This window comes from Petromyzon marinus, chromosome 56, assembly GCF_048934315.1.
Source record: "Petromyzon marinus isolate PM22_M1 ecotype Great Lakes invasive population chromosome 56, UKy_Petmar_22M1.pri1.0, whole genome shotgun sequence".
NCBI classification, from domain to species: domain Eukaryota; kingdom Metazoa; phylum Chordata; class Hyperoartia; order Petromyzontiformes; family Petromyzontidae; genus Petromyzon; species Petromyzon marinus.
In genome coordinates this window covers 757021-775114 of record NC_133722.1, presented here as the reverse complement: position 1 = coordinate 775114, position 18094 = coordinate 757021, and the positions used below count along the sequence as shown (strand labels likewise).

Below are 18094 nucleotides of genomic sequence, written 5' to 3'. Positions count from 1 at the left end.
GGGAATAGATACCATATGTAGGTCGGTTTTGCCGCAATCATAGGAGTCGTCTGAGAATAGGAAGTGGTATTTCTGGAGCAGTTGTCGGAGCTCGTTTCGTTGAGTGTCATTCTTGAGGGCGTCTGCTGCTTCAATGTGTTGTTCAATTTGTTCTTCTATTGTGGGGACTATTTTTCCTTGGTCTGGGTCTAAGGCTTCCGTGATTCCTGGTTGCTCAGTTTGATGTTTCTTTTGCGTTATCATCGGTTGAATTGCCTTTGCTTCACCCGAGGGGAATATGCTCTTGGCCTTGTGTTCTCCTTCACCAGTCCCCTGTTCACCTGTTTGGCCACTAGTGGGTGGTATATACTTCATGAGGGGACAGTCCTTGGGAACTACTGGTCGTAGGTCGGCTTCCTCAAGGTCCTTTCCCAGGCTGTTGGTCCGTAGTTGAGTGATCCGTATTTCTGCTGGAAGCTTGGTTTCGTTCTTGATTGTCTGTGACCAGTCGTTGAGTTCTTGTGTTATCATTTTAATTCCCATAGAGTCTTCTCCGACTTCCTCATCTTCTGGGTCTTTATGCTGCTCCGGTATTGACTGTGCCCAGATTTGTCAGGATTCAAGGTTCATAATGGGTTTAAGGCGATTCAGTATTTCGATCCCAATGATCAGCTCTTTTCCTGGGTTCTATACGACATATAGTGGATGGCTCATGTTGATTTCGTTGAACGTGAGCTTCATCATGACCTTGCCCAATGGTCGCATGTGGGTCCCTTCGCATCCTGAGTAGGTAAGCCTACTTGGCGTCATCTGTAGTGTTTCCTTCTTCCTCTGGAGGGCAGTCTAGAGTTCATCAAATAGGTCTCTGGATATCATGGATATTTCTGCTCCAGTATCACAAAGGCCCTGGCTGGTCAGTGTGTCTTGCAGTATTACTTCCATGTGGACTCGTCCGACCGGTCCGCCGGGAATTAATTCTCCCAGATGGTACCCTTTACCCTCTGGTATCACTTCGGTGTCTGCTTTGGGGTTTCTTGAGCTTCCTATATTCATTTGGGCTAGCTTTGTGTTGGGTGCATCCTCTTCCTGTGTGTGTTTTGTTGGCCTTTTTGCCGTTGCTGTTGGCATGGGAGTCCTCATGCTCTCTTGGGGTTCTCTTCCAATCCAAATGCAGTGAGCGTATCGATTCCTGTTGGCTGACTGTGGTTTATGCTTTATTGCTAGTGGAGGCGGCAGTGGGAGACGATATGGTGATTGGTTCGGTGGGCGTCGGCCTCCGCGGGGTAGGTATGATCCGTCACTTGCTCTCCCTCCTCCATAGTTCCAAGATCCGCCTTCTTCTGTATTCCATGGCTGTGGCGGCCGTGGGTGCCAGGTCCCTCTTGCCTCGCTTCTCTCCCCACGTGGAACGTTATTCAGCGTGTTGTTGATGGGTGTTGATTCTAGTGGATTTGGCACCCTCTTCATGTCCATCCCGTGTGGTGCTGTTATTATTTCTTGGAAATTCGCTTCCCTCCAGGTCAAGGCATTCTTTATCTTTGGTGACGTGTGTTTTGGCTATGTTCGTGGTCCTCCGGCCGTTCACCCAGGCCGTGTGGGCCTTGCTTTCAATCTGGCGCAGGGAGGCAGTCTCGGGGTCCAGCATCATTCCTACTATTCTCATTATTTCAGGTCTTAGTGATTGGAAGAACATAACTTTTAATATTTTCCCTTCTTTCTGGGCGTTGTCCACGTCACCTGCGTAATATGCTCTCTTGAGGCGTAGGAGATAATCTTGTGGGTCTTCGTCTGCACGCTGAGTCATCAATTTTGCCGCATTCAATACTTCGGATAGTGTGGAGTATTCCCCAAATCTCTTAACGACTGCTCGGCTCAATTGTTTGAAATCACTCTTGACCCTATTTGGCAGGGATGTTACCCATGGTCTGGCGGGTTCATGTAGGCTCCTTGATAATAAACACGCTTTTTCTGCTGATTTACCCAGAACCCGGATCTTAGCCTCCTGTCCTACTGTAGCTATGTGAGTGTGTATATCCCTGTTCTTGTTGTGTGGATCGAAATAGGGAATCCTCACGAGCGCTTTGTCCATTAGCTTGAGGGTTTTACTGTTGAAAGTGTGTTGATCGTCGTCAGTGGCGTCTGTTCCTGATGAGTGCTCACTTGAGCTGTCTCTGTCTCTGCTATCACTGCTGTCATGTTTTCCTTGTCTGTGTCGTGATCTCCCTCTGTCCGAGGATCCGTATCTGTCCCGTGACTTGTGCCCTTTGTTTTTCTTGTGTGGATCTTGTGATCCGTGCTTGTGGGTTGGTGTGCGTGATCTCCTTGACCGGTGTCTATGTGGTGAGTGTTTTTGCCCTTGACCTTCATACCGTCCACTGCGTGTGTGATGTCTGCTAGGTGATGCGGTGTATTTATGTTGGTCCCGTGCTCTGTGACTGTAGGGATTCCTGTGTCGGTCATCTGTGGTGCGGGTTGTTTTGCGTTGGTGATTTTTGCACACCGTGCGTCTCTCTGGGGAGCTGTCTTTGCTATCCGTGTCATGTTCGTCATGTTTGCGTTATGTGTGTTTCTCGGGTGAGCTGTCTGAATGATCTGTATCTGCTTGGTCATGTTTGCGTGACGTGCGTCCCTCTGGAGAGTGATCCCTGCTGTAGGTTCCACGTCGGTTGTGCTTGCGTGGAATGTGTCTTCCTAGTGAGCTGTCTCTGTCATCTGCATCATGTCGGTTATACTTGCGTAGCGTGCGTCTTTCTGGTGAGCTGTCGTTTGTTCCGCCCTTGCTCCACTCCTTTTGGTGCTATTCGTACTGCATACCCTGGCAATTTTGTTTGCTTTTTGTCTCCCTCTAACTTCGAGGTTGTCATCCCCATGTTTTTCCGTTTTTATCCATATTTCTCCTTCCCTTCTATTGAGTTGCGAGGGGGTTTCTTTATCAAAATTGCTTTGATTGGTAGCCATACTTTTTGTGGGATCTGTCCCTGGGCTACGTCCGTGTGGCTCGGAGTGTGGTAAACTGTTAATTCCGTATGTGTTATGTGTATCAACGTCTGGAGGTTTCGTTGGTGCAGTTAGCGCCGATTCTCTTTCAAATGTTTCCTCATTCCATAATCTTTCTCTGTCTGTGTGAGGAGATGTGAGTCTAACCTTGCTATTTCTGCAATTTTTACATCACGTTCGGCTTTGCTACATTTTATCACGTCCTTAAGTAGTTTCCCCCGATGTTCCTTAATGTCCTCGATATGTCTTCCCTCCCATATGTCTCTCTGCTCTGTCTGCTCTCTAGCAGTCCAGCCAGTACGTTTTAACACAAGTTCACGATATCGTTTTTCCATAGATTCCATCTCCTCCTGGGAGATCCCCTCTGTGTCGGTGGTATGCGTTGGGGTGTCAAACTCAGAATGTTGTGGATCCTGTGCCATCTCTAATATGTAGTGTAGTTCATAGCCTTAAGGGTGTATCTTAATTCTAACATCTCATGTGCGGCGTGAGTTACTCTGGAATTCCACTTCAGAGCACGTTTGTTGTTTGTTTTACATCCGTTTACAGTCACAGGGCAATGTTAGTTCATAATACCTTGGTTAACACAACCGTGATTCGTTCCTTAATTTAAGCATAAACTGTCTGCGAGAGATCCCGGACGATGCCACCAATTTGTTGTATATGTAGGTTATGAAAATTTGATGAAAATAATAAAAAATAAAAAAATGCGTAATTATCCGAACTTCTGTTAATGTGTGTAATTATGCATATCAATTATGCTAATTCGGGAGATAATTGTATTAATTTATGCGAGTGTGTGATTATGCTAATGCTGGCCGTTATGATAATTAGGCCCTGCCTCGCTGACGAGGGTCGGTTATCAATCGGGATAATGCAATTAATCGTATGCAGTTATGCAGGTACTGTAAGCATGTTAGATTAAACTCGGCTTCGTTGTTTAACTTCGTATTATCGATCGGTATAATACAATTATTCTCGCTTTAACATTTACTGAGTATATGTTAGTGTGTTCAGCCAGGTCTCCAAGTTCAGATCTCAGCGCAGAATACAGTTCTTATGCATAAATTTCAGGAAAGAACACACAACACTTCTGCGTTAATCAATTTTATTTCTAACTAAACTTTAACTCTAGAAGATACAACTCTCAATCTTGGAATTTCAACACAGTATCAATACAGTATCATCAACGACTGCGTGGTTTCACTTTGACAATGGCACATTGATTAATTCCCCTGCGTAACGCGAGCTCAGTTGGCGACAGAGTCGTTAAAAAAAAACATGCATTCGCTATTCTAAACAAAAACCTTAACATTATAATATGCAAATTCGTATACTTGAAGTTTGCCCACACCGTCCTGCATTCATTCATAGATCCAAAAGCAATTCTTATCATGTTGTTTCACTTTGGATATCAGAGCAATTAATTCTTATGCAGTGTAATACGAGCACATGGAAAATCTTAATAAAGTCCTTCATATTATGCGACGGTATTCATATGAAAAGCAATCGAAAAATTATTATTCCTAAAGGCACAAATATATCAATAGATCCATCGGCAAGATTATATGATTACAGAAATGGCTTGGGGTGAGGGTGTGCGATGGGGTGCGCGCTTTCCCCTGAGATCCTTATCTTGGGCCAACTTTTAATTAATTGTGGACCAAGTTGCCTGATAAGGAAACCTGGTTGGACACGCTATCCCCCCCCCCCCCCCCCCCCCCCGTGAGCGTAGCTCCGTGGTGAAAGTTTCAAGGATTAATTCGTATTTATGGATGTTGGTAATTTATGCGATTGGAAGTACAACCCAAGACAAAAGATTTAAGGAAGAAATATTATTAATGTACTTATAAACGACGGACTGTTATCACCCATCTGTCGCGATGCTTTCACGGCCACTGATGGTTCACGTTTTGAGGATTAGGCTTTTGTTCCTGACTCGTGTATGGGTGAGGGATATGGATTGTGTTGAGTAGTCAGTGTTCGGAATTGATTATTTGCGTCAAGCAGCCGCCTGGTTTGTCGTGGGGTGGGGGGCAGTGTGCGTCATACGTATCAGTTGATTCTTCTCTCACATTATGTCAATCCTGCTGTTTGCTTGCCCAGTGCTCGGTCTGTGCCCTCTGACCCTGGGCATGTTTGTGAACTGTCAAAATTATGTCAGCAGGTCATGGTAAATCGTCTCTTGGCAATCTGGCAATTCTTCGATAGCCAAAACACTTCTCTGGCCCGGGAGTTTATTATTTATTTTATATTTATGGCCTTTTGACAATTTCCATCTGTGTTTGCTGCACTTGCGTGTTTTCATTAATTATTTCTCTTTAAAAAAATATCGGCAAATATTCTTGTTGATATTACTTGTGGAAAAAGGGCCATATACAACAGCACTCACCGTGCAGAAGGCTCGACGATCCTGCATTGACATGCTAATTTTTGCCTGGCAGCCCTCTGATTGGTGGAAAGCCCACCACCGCCGCGGTCGCTGCCCAGCACTTGCATTGGAATTGGCTGCTGACATTTGGGCTATGCCCATTTCAAACCTTTATAAGCAGTTGTCTTTAGAAGCTAACCCCCCTTTTCCTAAAGACGACCGCTTGTGTTGCGATCGAAACGTCGATATTTTTTGTTATTTTTTCTGTCTACGTGGATTTACCGAAAGACCCAAAGAATACTAAACTAATAACTAAACTATGTTTGTATTTTTGGCCAAGTAAGGCCCCATTTAGCTATGTATCTCTTTTTCAGAAGTGACCTGACCACAAATGATAGCTCAACAAAGTGGCTTATTATCATGTGGAAACTTATAGCAGCCAAATACTACTAAACAAGTTGATTCTAAATGTGAAGGTGAAAACCCAGAGGACCCGAACAAAATTCCATGGGAGAATATGCAAATTCCAAATATACAGGCATCAGGGTCGGGATCAAACCCATGACCTCCTGCCTACCAGGCCCTGCAAAACAGGGCGAGAACAAACTTCACACAGAAAGGTGCCCGTGGTGGTCAATCGAAGCCAGATGCTTCTTGCTGTAAGTTAGGAGTGTTACCACTGTGCCAAAACACAGGAACGCACAAAGGAGTGGCTGGTCCTTGAAGCACCATGTGAGGGCACAGCTATGCGACTCAGGCGGCCGGCGGAGAGAGAAGCGAAACTCACGATGCTGCTCGTGGCCGCGGCCCAGCATGCCCCCACGCATGCTGTAGTCCAGCTTCATAAGCACAGGCTCGATCCGGTTGTACATCTTCTGTATGAGCTCGTGGTAGACCACCAGCGGCCACAGCAGCACGCTCGCCACTGCACACACGTCACACAACATGTCACACAACGTGTCACCTGCTGGCGGGGGCAGCCCAAGGGGGTCTCGCAACGTGCCTGCGCCGACCATTCGTACGTTCGTTATGCAACTGAAAGAAATGTTTACATTGTGGTTGTGCGGCCCAAAGGGCCGCTGCATCGGAGCATGAAGCTAAGATCCTTGGCTCGTGCCTTGCATCATCCAGATTCACGATCACTCGAAGAAACTATTAAACTAAACTATTTTTTTATTTTACCAGATAAGGCCCACGGAGCTATATGGCTCTTTTTCAGAAGCAAGTGGGCCACAAATGACAGCCCAATTGATTGGTTTATCATGACGAAATTTACAGCAGCCAACTTCTCTAAACCCTGGTTGCTTCTAATTCCGGAGGAAAAAACCGGAGGACCCAGAGAAACATCCACGTGACCATGGGAACAACATGCAAACTCCAAATATAAAGGCATCAGTTGGGATCAAACTCACGACCCTCCTGCATACCAGGCGAGGTAGTTGTTTACCCAGGAAAGGCTCACCGAGTCTCAGAAATCTTACAGGAGGGCCTGCCAACTTTTTTTCGCAAAAGGATAAGATTTTACAGCTGTGTGTAATCCCAATTGAGTCATCTGCAGGTAATTTTTCAGCATATGTGACATTTGGCCAGTACCAGTTACACTGTGTGTGGTTTTAGCTGTGGGAGGAAACCACGGAACCTGGAGGAAACCCACACAGCACAGAGAGCACATACAAACTCCACGCAGAACGGTGCCTGAGTCATGAACACAGGCACCAGAGGGAGAGGGTGACATTCACACAGACACCAGAGAGGTGACATAGAGAAGACAGCAAAATGTATATTTTTTATGTGAAGAGAAGACAGAGGAATGTAGGAATGCAAGATAAGAAGGACAAGAGAACACATGATAATGCTGGGCAGTGTGCCCATCTGTACCTCGGCATCATCTGTTTTGCATGTGGCCACTGTGGGATTGCGAGGGTCTCACCGATGATGTACGCAATCATGATGCCCGGGATGTAGTGGCCCACGATGGCAAATCCCAGGCAGCAGACACACACGCGGGCACAGAACTGCAATGACAAAAATGCAAGGTAAATATCGGTCAAGCGTTTTGATTACCGCAATTGTCCACTCTGTAGTGTAATACCTCTCGGGTGTTTTCCAAGTGAACCGATCAGCTCCCACACGCAAAAATAATGCAGGCACGTCTTGCTCAACCAAGCACTCTTTCTACGAGAATTCACTACGACGAGAAAATGCGAATTTAGAGCAAATTTGTTTGCAAAACAAGCAAAATGTTCACTTGGCGAGCGGGAGACCGATCATAAATATGCGTCCAGTCGCAGCAGGGTGCACACGGCAGGGCCGAGGCTGTTTGTTAACCAGCTGTGCTGTGTGCCCACGAGATTGACCGTGTGGGGGAGGAGAGCCTCATGGTAGCACTATAATGGGTGAGTGGCTGGGTAAGTGGGGGGAGGTGTGGCAAGGTGTAGGGAGTGGTGGTATAATGGTTAGTGCATGGCGATACGAACCCGGTAACCCCAGTTCGATTCCCGCCCACTGTCGACACCACCGACTATTATCTGATCCAGTGTTGGGCCTCCCCCTAAGTCAACTCAAATGAGTACCTGATGCTGTGTGTAAACATCACCACGAGGGAGACAAAGGCAGCCGTGCGTGGTGCTGGTCACCCACCCCCTTGAGTGCCGTGCCGGCCTTCACAGGTGCTCGCTAACTGCACTTGCCCCAACAGTCCGTTAAGACTGTACAGGAGGGATCCTGCACTGTGGTTCTTCACGTGTGACAAGTGCTACATTTGATGTTTAATGACTTAATACAAAATATTATTTGTATTTAACACGTGAAATAAATTGTTCAACAGTGGGAAATTTCGGGGCTGAAATGTAGTGCCAGTCTTTAATATAGGAGGGAGTTGATGGGAAAACGACGATCGGTTTACAGGTTTTTGCTTCCCCTGAACAATTTTGGTGGAATGCATCTCGCCCGTGAAGCGAGACACATCCCCGTAGAAACTCTCGGGGCCTAAGTTGTGCCTTTCCTGCAAAAAAGCAAGCACTAGTCTCCTCTGTAAAAACTACATGCAAAGTTCGACTGTGTCCGTCCAGTGCTCGCTGCATTGGCTACCGGTTGCAGAATACATTGTAAGGTCGTACTCATTACACACAAGTGCTTGCCACAAATGAACCACAATACCTCGCTGATCTGGTCACAGAGCATAAACCATCACTTAAAATCCGGCCATTCTCGCAGTGGCTTTTGGCTAGCCATCGAACAAAGACAGTCACTGGCATCGCATGATTCCAGATGAGCTTCTGCAGCCGTCTGGAACGCCCTTCCTTCCAATATTAGGTAGCCACTCTAGCTGCGCATTTTTAAATCATCATCTAGATTGACAACTCATTTTTTAGAACTGCTTTTTGGCCTTCCCCCACACCTTTGATTAGCACGGTTGGTTACGTACAGTGCTAAAGAAGTTCAACATACATACATCCATATTACATATGTAGTGACATCCAACACAGTAATCTTCAATAATGAGTCTTTATTTCTTCCAGCATGAGACGCACGCGGTCTTCAAGGATTCCCTCCACTCCAAGCGTCCTGAACTCTCTTCGCTTCCCCTTTATATATCCCTAAAGCCCATTTCCTGAAGGTTCCTTGACCTTCCGTTTTCCAACCAGCCAATCACCTTCCACTTTTCCTAACAGATTCCAACCATCTACCCTGTTAATCATTTCTGTTTCCCGCTTTTTACATTTTGTATTTTTCCTCCAATTCCCTTCAATTCCCTGCCTCTAACCAATTGCCTTTCAAGCCTGTTAAGTACCAATCAGAGGGCCTGTCCGTGTCATGCATGCCGTGTCCACAATGTCGAGTGAGTATTTTACCAGCAAGCTGAAGTTTGATTCCCAGTCACGGCTAGCATCAGTGGTAAGTGATATTCGAACTGCTACACATACATTAAAATGACCATGCAAGAGCAAAAGATATCCTGTTTTAAACAAGTCCATTCGAAGCAACACTGAACTGCTGCGAGATGTTCCTCTGACATGTGATGGACGTATCCCACTTTGCACCACGTGTACTCCGTGAATTCCTTGAAGGGAGGACCCAAGAACCGGCTATGCCGTGTGAAGGACTGGGGTTTCCAGATACAGGCAGTCCCCGAGATACGAACATCCATACTTACGAATATCCGCACTTACGAACGAACCCGCAATAAGATGTTATTATATTCAACCATCCGACTTGCAACGTCCGGTCGTACTTATGAACCGAACCGCGGCACAATTTTGTTTGGTGGAGCGATCCTCCGCGAGACGTAATGATTCTCAGCATTGCATGTGGTGCACAATGACAGTGAACCATTCCACTCAAGGTAAGTGTTCTATTTTATTTACTACACAGAAATTATTACAGTGTCACATGCAAATGAACAATAGTTATTTTTATAAATTAGTTTAACAATGCTTTCGTTTTTTGTTGAACCGTTACACATTTTATAACACTGACCATGCGTACAATTAAACACGGAGTTCTATGTGCGTGTGTGCCGTGTGCCCACCCGGTCGGGGTGCTGGGCTCGGTAGAGCGCAAGGTCGACGCAATAGGCTGTGAGGCTCTCCCAGCACTCGGCCAGGCTGCGGCACAGCTCCGGGAGGCTCAGCAGCTTGGGCTGTGCCCCCGCCCAGCTGCAGAGCGTCCAGGACACACACAGCAGCAGCAGTAACCATCAACAACAACAATCCCTGCACATGGCCTGCAACCATTAACACGCTCCACCATGATGCGATTTTGTTTAGGAAATCAGGAGGATCCTGTACCATCTCAATCGAGTCATTTTCATGTAAATTTCGGCATTGGGATGTTTGGCCACTATCAGTTACATTGGGGTGCCACGGTCGCCGGATGTTAACTACCACACCTGGTATACAGGAGGTTGCGGATTCAATCTCGAGCCTGATGACTGCTGTATATTTAGAGTTTGCATGTTCTCCCTGTGGTCATGTGGATTTTTCTCTGGGTATTCCGGTTTTCCCTCCACATTTAGTAACACAGTATTTGGCTACTATACATTTCCACATGAGCCAATTTTTGAGTGCTCATTTGTGGCCAGGTCGCTACTGAAAACGAGATATATAGCTCAGTGGGCCTTACCTGGTAAAAGAACAATAGTTTTGGTTAGTTTATTGCGTGTGTTTTCTCTTTAGCGGTGGGAAACAAATTATTGCACCCAAATACATTTCATGGCAAACAGGGGGAGAACATAAAAAACTGCACGCAGAACTGTACCCGAGTTGGGTATCAAACCCTGCGTTCTCTTGATGTGAGACACGAGTGTAGGCTTTCGCGACCAATATCATCCATAATAGAGGTTTTTGGGTTAGTTAAAGTTATATTCTTAGTTTTTTCGGTAAAGTCACGTTGAAGAGAAACAACAAAATAATAATAAATATAAAAATAAAAATAATATATATATATAAATATATAAAACATTGCATATATTTTATTATTTTGTTGTTTCTCTTCAACGTGACTTTACCGAAAAAACTAAGAATATGAATTACTGCAGTCATGAAAGCTTTAAATCAAAATTTAGTTAAAGTTATTTTGATTTCTTTCAATTTCGATAGATCCTCTAATTAGTCTTGGCCAGTAGCAGCTAGTTTTGCACGAAACTTCAACATTATAAAAATCAATTGAGTGTCGTTCGGATAGCTACCGTCTTAGTGCTCCGTGGAAGCGAATCATAAAATAATAAATTATTTAAATGCATGCCTACAAAGGGCAGCTCGCATAATGCACATGCATAATGTACATTGCCTCAGTAATCCCCCCCCCCATCAGTGGGCAAGAGCACAGAAGGGTGGTCAACACATCTACGCCTCTAGATAAGGAACGAAACCATAAGACTTCTCCATAAATCTGGTTGTCGCCTGATGAAGCTAGTTATAATTACTGGCAAAACGTCGTACTCAGTTTGTAAATGTTGTGGCTTGGCTCTCCAACACACCGGTGTGCTGTACTAGTGACGAATTGGCATGTTCTGTTTACGTGACAACCTTTACTAGTTGGCTGTCGAGTGGTGGTGCGTTTTAACGACATTTATATATTTACGCGATCTAACCCAAAAACTATATTATGGATTATTGTGAATGCAGTGACCCCTTGTGGCAGCAGAGATCACACAACGCCCAGCACACACAGGGTAAATGAATAAAACATCATTGATTCTTCCACGTGCTATTCAATGCACTTACACATGAGTGCTATAAATTATTGAAATCGATGCAGCGTTACTCCCCAGGTGTAATGGTAAGTGCAATGTTGGTGGCACCTTTAAGGGGTGCCACGGTGACGAAATGTTAACTACCTCGCCTGTTATACAGGAGGTCGTGAGTTCAAACCCGACCCTGACGCCAGTATATTTAAAGGTTGCATGTTCGCCCTGTGGTCAAGTGGATTTTTCTCCGGGTCCTCCGGTTTTTCCCTCCACATTTATAAATATGCATTTATAGTATTTTGCTGCTATTAATTTCCACATGATGATAAGCCACTTTGTCGAGCGATCATTTTTAATAGCCAGGTCGCTGATATAAGACAGCTATATCGCAGCTCAGTGAGCCTTTACCTGGTAAAATAACAAATAGTTTAGTAGTTTAGTTTAAGTGTGTAAAATAAAATGGGCAAATTTGGGCAGTTTAAAATTGGGCAAGCCCCTTCATAGTAAAACAACTTGATGCTGACAAAAAGTGTATTGCATCACCTTTACGAGAGCTACTATCATTACAGACAGACAGACTGACAGACACAGACAGATCTATGCCTTCAACCTTAGCTGGACAGGGTCAAAACCTAAAGGTGTTCCAGTACAACTCTTAATCTCATAGCAAAACCTTCCTTTACCCCTTCACTCAGTGTGTATTTCAAATACTGGCATACATGTAGCCTAAAAACTTCTATATTCTACATTGCATGGAGATCTGTCTTCCTTAATCTCCCTGAATAACTGGTTGTTGTATTCAAATGCATATCTGTCCTATGCAAATGTGTGTGGAACTTTTAGTTGGCCTCATTTTCCTATTTGAAATAATGATCAGGGATATTCACAGTACACACATCTCATTTTGTTGCTGATACGGATCATAGCAAAAGTGTCTAAATTTCTAAACTGACCATTACAGCAAACTGTGTTTATTAAATTAATAGTCATAATTTCATTCAGAAAAGACTCTCTAAATGAGCGAGCACCTGTGAAGACCGGCACGGCACACGAGGGGGTGGTTGGCCAACACCACGCCCGGCCGCCTTTGTCTCCCTAGTGGCAATGTTTACACACAGCACCAGGTACTCATTTGAGGCCGAGTCGACCTAGGGGAGGCCCGGAAGTAGTTGAGATAATGCTCACTGGTGTTGGCCGTGAAGGGGAATCAAACTCGAGTTCTGGTTTCATAGCGCAGTGGATTAACCGCTACACCACCGCTCCCCACTAGAGAACACACAATGGGATGTACGGATTATTATTTCAGCACGTGGCATAGTGGCTACAGATTTGGCCGGGGCTGCGAGCAACCCACAGATGCCAAACGTGCCATGGGTGCCACCAGCGTATGCCATCACGTCTAACATGCAACCGGAAAAGTTTGCGCTGGGCGTTTAAGTCGCCATCGACAGATTTAGCAGATCTCTTGTAATGCCCCATAATCTGATGCTAAGGCTCTTAATGTTGACGTCACATCAACGGTGTTCCTGACGTTACTGTATTGTTAAAAACGCATACACAGGGTCGCTCGTGAAAGGGACTCGTATTTTTAACACCACGCTCGTGAAAGGGACTCGTATTTTTAACACCACGTTGCTGTGACTTTTTGTGGTAAGGTTGGCCACGTACGGTACAAAGGAAGTTCAACATACGTACATAATTACAACTGGGTGGAGTGGTGGTGCATCGGTTAGAAAATTGTGCAAAGAGCCACAGTTAACACCAGTGACGAGTGATATCTAAACTGGTGCCGGGCACTCCACCTCTCCACCCTCAACAATCTGCACTGAAGTATGTTCAAACAACAACCGCAAACAACATGGCATGAGCATGCCTTAATTAACAATGTTTTGACATAGGACTGTAAATCATTGTTATAAATTACAACCCTCAGGCAATAGATTACAAAAGCAGCTGGCAGGATTTGGTTTTCACTTAAAATGAAGAGGGCTGGGCATAGATCAGGGCTGGGTATACATCAGGGCTGGGTATACATCAGGGCTGGGTATACATCAGGGCTGCGCATAAATGAGGTGGCTGCAGGACTATTGGATTACCATACTGAAATGACAGTGGACATCCAAGATTAAAATTATGGGCTTCTGAATGATGTACAGTTTCACGCATAGTAAGGTTGTCACAGCCTGACCATAAATTAGTCGTACAAATCTGGGTGGTAGGGTGGCACAGTGCCAACACTTGTGCCTCACAGCATGTAGGGCCTCGGTTGTGTATGGGGCCTCGGTTGTGTGTGGGGCCACGGTTGTGTGTGGAGTTTGTATGCTCTCCCCCTGTTCTATATGGGTTTCCTCGGGGTTCTCCGGTTTCCTCTCATAGCTAAAAAAAAAACACATGGCCAAGCATCCTGATGCTGAAAAATTACCTGCAGGTTACTCACTCCGAAAATTTGGCAGGACCCTATTGAAAAAGTATTTAGACTCCGTGTGAATGTATGTATGTTGAACTTCTTTCGCACTGTACATAGCCAACAATGCTCATTGGAGGTGCGTGGGAAGGACAGCAAACTATGGGTCTCTGTGTGAGTCTATGGGTCTCTGTGTAAGTCTATGTATGCAAGTTTAACTTATTTTTCACCCTCCATAGCCAACCGTGCTAATCGGAGGTGCAGGGGAAGAACAAACTAAATACAAAAAGCAGTTCTAAAGAAATTAGTTTTCAATCCAGATTTAAAATAAGATGAATGCAAATAAATTGATAACAAGTGGTTTTACACTCAGAGAACATATTCAGCAGTAATACAGAGGGTGAACCACTTCCCGGTCCGTGCATCCGAGTGGTTATGAAAGACGAAACCTCAAATGAAATCTGCTCTATGACGTCAATTCCAGGTCCTTTCAAAAAATTATGTGTGGCTCTATTGTTTGCCAGAGTTTCTGGGGTAAAACGTGACTTAATTCTGTTTAGATGTCATAACAGCATTAGGCAAATCTCAACAACAGATGCAACACGTACTCACGCTCATAACAAGCTCCCCATGGCCAGGCCAACTTTCAACCCCAGTCTCTGAACCAATCTTGTGAATATACGCAGCACATTTAACATCATACATACCCTTCAGTGTCACTGGTATCCGTCCACTGATCTGAAACAAAAAAATAATAACTTCAGTTGAATATTATCTTAACAATGACGTAGAGTGGCTGGTGCACCTGATCATCAGCGCTGTAGGTTATTGAGCCAATGTGTGTGGCTCAGTCATTTGGCTCCTGCTGCCACCCAGCAACGTTCAGGGTAATTACCAGAGCACAGTGCTGGCAAAGGGGGGTAGTGACCCTGTAACGTCATTTACAAGTGTAAATGTGTTTCCGAGTCAGAGTTCATATCCGACATGTATATTCTTTGGGTCTTTCGGTAAAGTCACGTAGATAGGTTCAAAGAAAAGAACAAAAACTACAACGTTTCGATCACAACACAAGCGGTCGTCATCAGGAAAAGGGCATTAGCCTCTAAAGGCAAACTGTTTAGAAAGGTTTGAAATGGGTGTAGCCCAAGTGTCATCAGCATGGGCGGGGCAGCTAATGTTAATGTGATGGTACTCGTAGAGAGCAACCACGGCACTGGTGGTGGGTTTCCACCATTAAAGGGCTGCCAAGTAATCATTGCACTTCTCTTTACACACTCACACTGGTGACGGTGGAGGTTGCTGCTAGAGGTGATGGTACTCGTAGAGGGCCACGACAGCACTGGGAGTGGGCTTCCACCAATAAAGGACTACTGCGAGTGGTAATGGTAGTAGTGGGCAGTGATGGTCCCAATGGTGGGCTTCCACCAATTAAAGGGCTGCCAGGTCTAAAATTAAAACATTATAACCAGTTATGACTTAAACTGGTTGATAACATCCTTCCAGTGATTGCTGAGTTTGTACCCATCTTCTCGGTTGAAATTGTGTCTATGTCTGTATATATGGATGACTTCATGAACGAATCTTTGTTGATAGCCAGTGGGTTTGCAAATTACCTTCGTCTTAGAGAAATCAATTTAGTATGAGCCCACCACATTAAAACAATGATCAGCCACGGCGAGGTATTGGTCCTACTCTGTTTCAGATTTCCAACCAGTTTAAGTCATAACTGGCTGTTTCCATTTTAGACCCGGCAGCTCTTTATTGGTGGAAGCCCACTACCAGTGCCGTCGTGGCCCTCTAGTACCATCACCTCTAGCAGCAATCTCCACTGTCAACAGTGTGGGTGTGTAAAGCAAGGTGCAATGATTATTTGGCAGCCCTTTAATGGTGGAAACCCACCACCAGCGCCGTGGTTGCCCTCTACGAGTACCATCACTTGCATTAACATTAGCTGCCCCGCCAATGCTGATGACACTTGGGCTATGCCCATTTAAAACCTTTATAAACAGTTTGCCTTTAGAGGCTAACCCCTTTTTCCTGATGACCGCCGCTTGTGTTGCGATCGGAATGTCGTAGTTTTTTGTTATTTTCTTTGAACCTATCAATGTGACTTTATCGAAAGACCCAAAGAATATGAATTCCTGCAGTCACGCAAGCTTTAAGTCAAGATTTCCCACATGTATATTGGACAGTAGTCCCTCAGTTAACAGTTTGATCAGTTTAGGGTTTTGCGGTTAACGTTTCGCCTCCCATAGAGACCCCATGGCTTCGACTAACGTTTACTTTGTGATTAACGTTAATGTTTACGTTATGCACGACAACGCCAATTTCAGCCAATCCGAGCACTCATAAGTGGGGCTGACCCACACCTTTAGCCAATCAGCGACAGCCACCTTTGAGCGTTTAGACCTTGACTGGCTTTGTTTACATTACGGTTTCTGTTTTGGCAGTGGAAACGGCTCTCTTGCAGATTCAGTCATTTTTACTTATGTTTAAACTTATAAGTGAATTCGATTAACAGTTATTTCGGTGAACAATAGTTTTCATGAAACAGATTAAAAACGTTAACCGAGAGACTACTGTATACTACCTACAATTGTGGGGAGCGACAGTTAACATGCTATGGACCTGGCAACCCGAGTGACTCTTAGTTCCAGCGAATACGAATGCAGTGACATCTGCACCTGTCCTGGAACCCACTTCACCAAGTAGCACTGACCAGCATGGTAAAAGATGGTAAAAAAAACTGCATGACTGACAAGGTGTGGCGTGTCCTTCATCCAGGATTGGACTGACGAAGGATTGAAATAAATTACAATGTATTTCCAGAAAGATTTAAAAAAACCTGGAATGTGACTATGGTTACTCTGCTAAATTTACATGGATACTGATATGGAGTAGTGGATCCCTACACAAAGAGACTCAATAACAAGCAGGGCTTATTCTGGAACGTGTAGTCCCCCGTCAAACAAAAATTCGGCGGGTGAATTTAGACCACAACCATATCGTTTAACAGCCTTGGAGATCACACATTAACAAATTTAACCGAACCCTAACAGTGTCAACTTCCCATAAACAACGCAGAGCCAAACTCCAGCCTCGGATGCCCTATGTGTCCCGACCTGCCGTTAAACGACATCACCACGTTTGGATCTCGACACAAATCCCCCCCCCCCCCACTCTGCTAGCACATGCTTCATGAAGCGTGCGTTCACGTTAATACAACTTTGAGCGATGTTGTATAATCCTATGTATTCAAGCAGTGGGCGGAGGCTTGCATTTGTAATTGGAGAGATGTTAAATACCTTGCCTGGTATACAGGAGGTCGTAGGTTCGATCAGAAACCTTACGCCTGTTGCATATTTGAAGTTTGCATGTTTGTTCTCCCTGTGCTTGTGTGGATTTTTCTCCAGGTCCTCCGGTTTTTCTCTCCACATTTACAAACATGCCATTAGAGTATTTGACTGCTATAAACTTCCACATGATGTTAAGCCACTTCATTGGGCTAACATTTGTGGCCAGGTTGCGTCTGAAAGAGAGCCATATAGCTCAGTAGGCTATACCTGGTAAAATCAAAAATAGTTTAGTTTAAAATGTATGTTGAACTTATTTCACACCGTACGTAACCAACCGTGCTAATCGGAGGTGCGGGGGAAGGAAAACAAATTTAACACAAAAAGCTGTTTAAAAAATAGTTTTCAATCTAGATGATTTAAGAGTGCATAGCTCCAGTGGCTTCCTAATATCGGAAGTGTTCCAGACGGCCGCAGAAGTGCATCCAAAAGCGCGTGATGCGGTGACCAACTTTGTTTGATGGCTAGCCAAAAGCTGCTATGAGAATGACCGGAGTTCGCTCGTGTTGGAAATGCGATTGAACTCGCATTATATTGGGCTCTGTAACATCACAAAACGTCTAAGATGGCAAATCCCCGACTGGCTATGTACAGTGCGAAAGAAGTTCAACATACATACAAGGTAACTCAACACCAGGCTTGGCGATGAGTATTAGTTTGCTAGTTAGCAGGCAATGATTTCTTTGCAAGTAATTTGTGGGTAATTTTTCTCATTTAAATCGAGATTGACATTGTATGTTTGTTTTTAGTTACAGGGGGGAAACTGGGAGAACCATGCAGTATAGAAAAAGGGGGGTAAC

General features: G+C 44.8%; 1 protein-coding gene across 2 annotated transcripts in view; it reads right to left on the bottom strand.

The window, feature by feature from the left end:
* Nucleotides 1–18094, bottom strand: part of LOC116954769 (uncharacterized) — a 56818-nt gene that overhangs the window by 24442 nt on the left and 14282 nt on the right. For both annotated transcript variants that reach the window (XM_032975554.2, XM_032975553.2), the window contains exons 3-6: nucleotides 14649–14679; nucleotides 9879–10005; nucleotides 7278–7362; nucleotides 6135–6272 (exon numbers count right to left, since the gene is read on the bottom strand). In XM_032975554.2, coding sequence (XP_032831445.2) covers nucleotides 6135–6272; nucleotides 7278–7362; nucleotides 9879–10005; nucleotides 14649–14679 — 381 coding nt within the window. The remainder of the gene's footprint in view (nucleotides 1–6134; nucleotides 6273–7277; nucleotides 7363–9878; nucleotides 10006–14648; nucleotides 14680–18094) is intronic.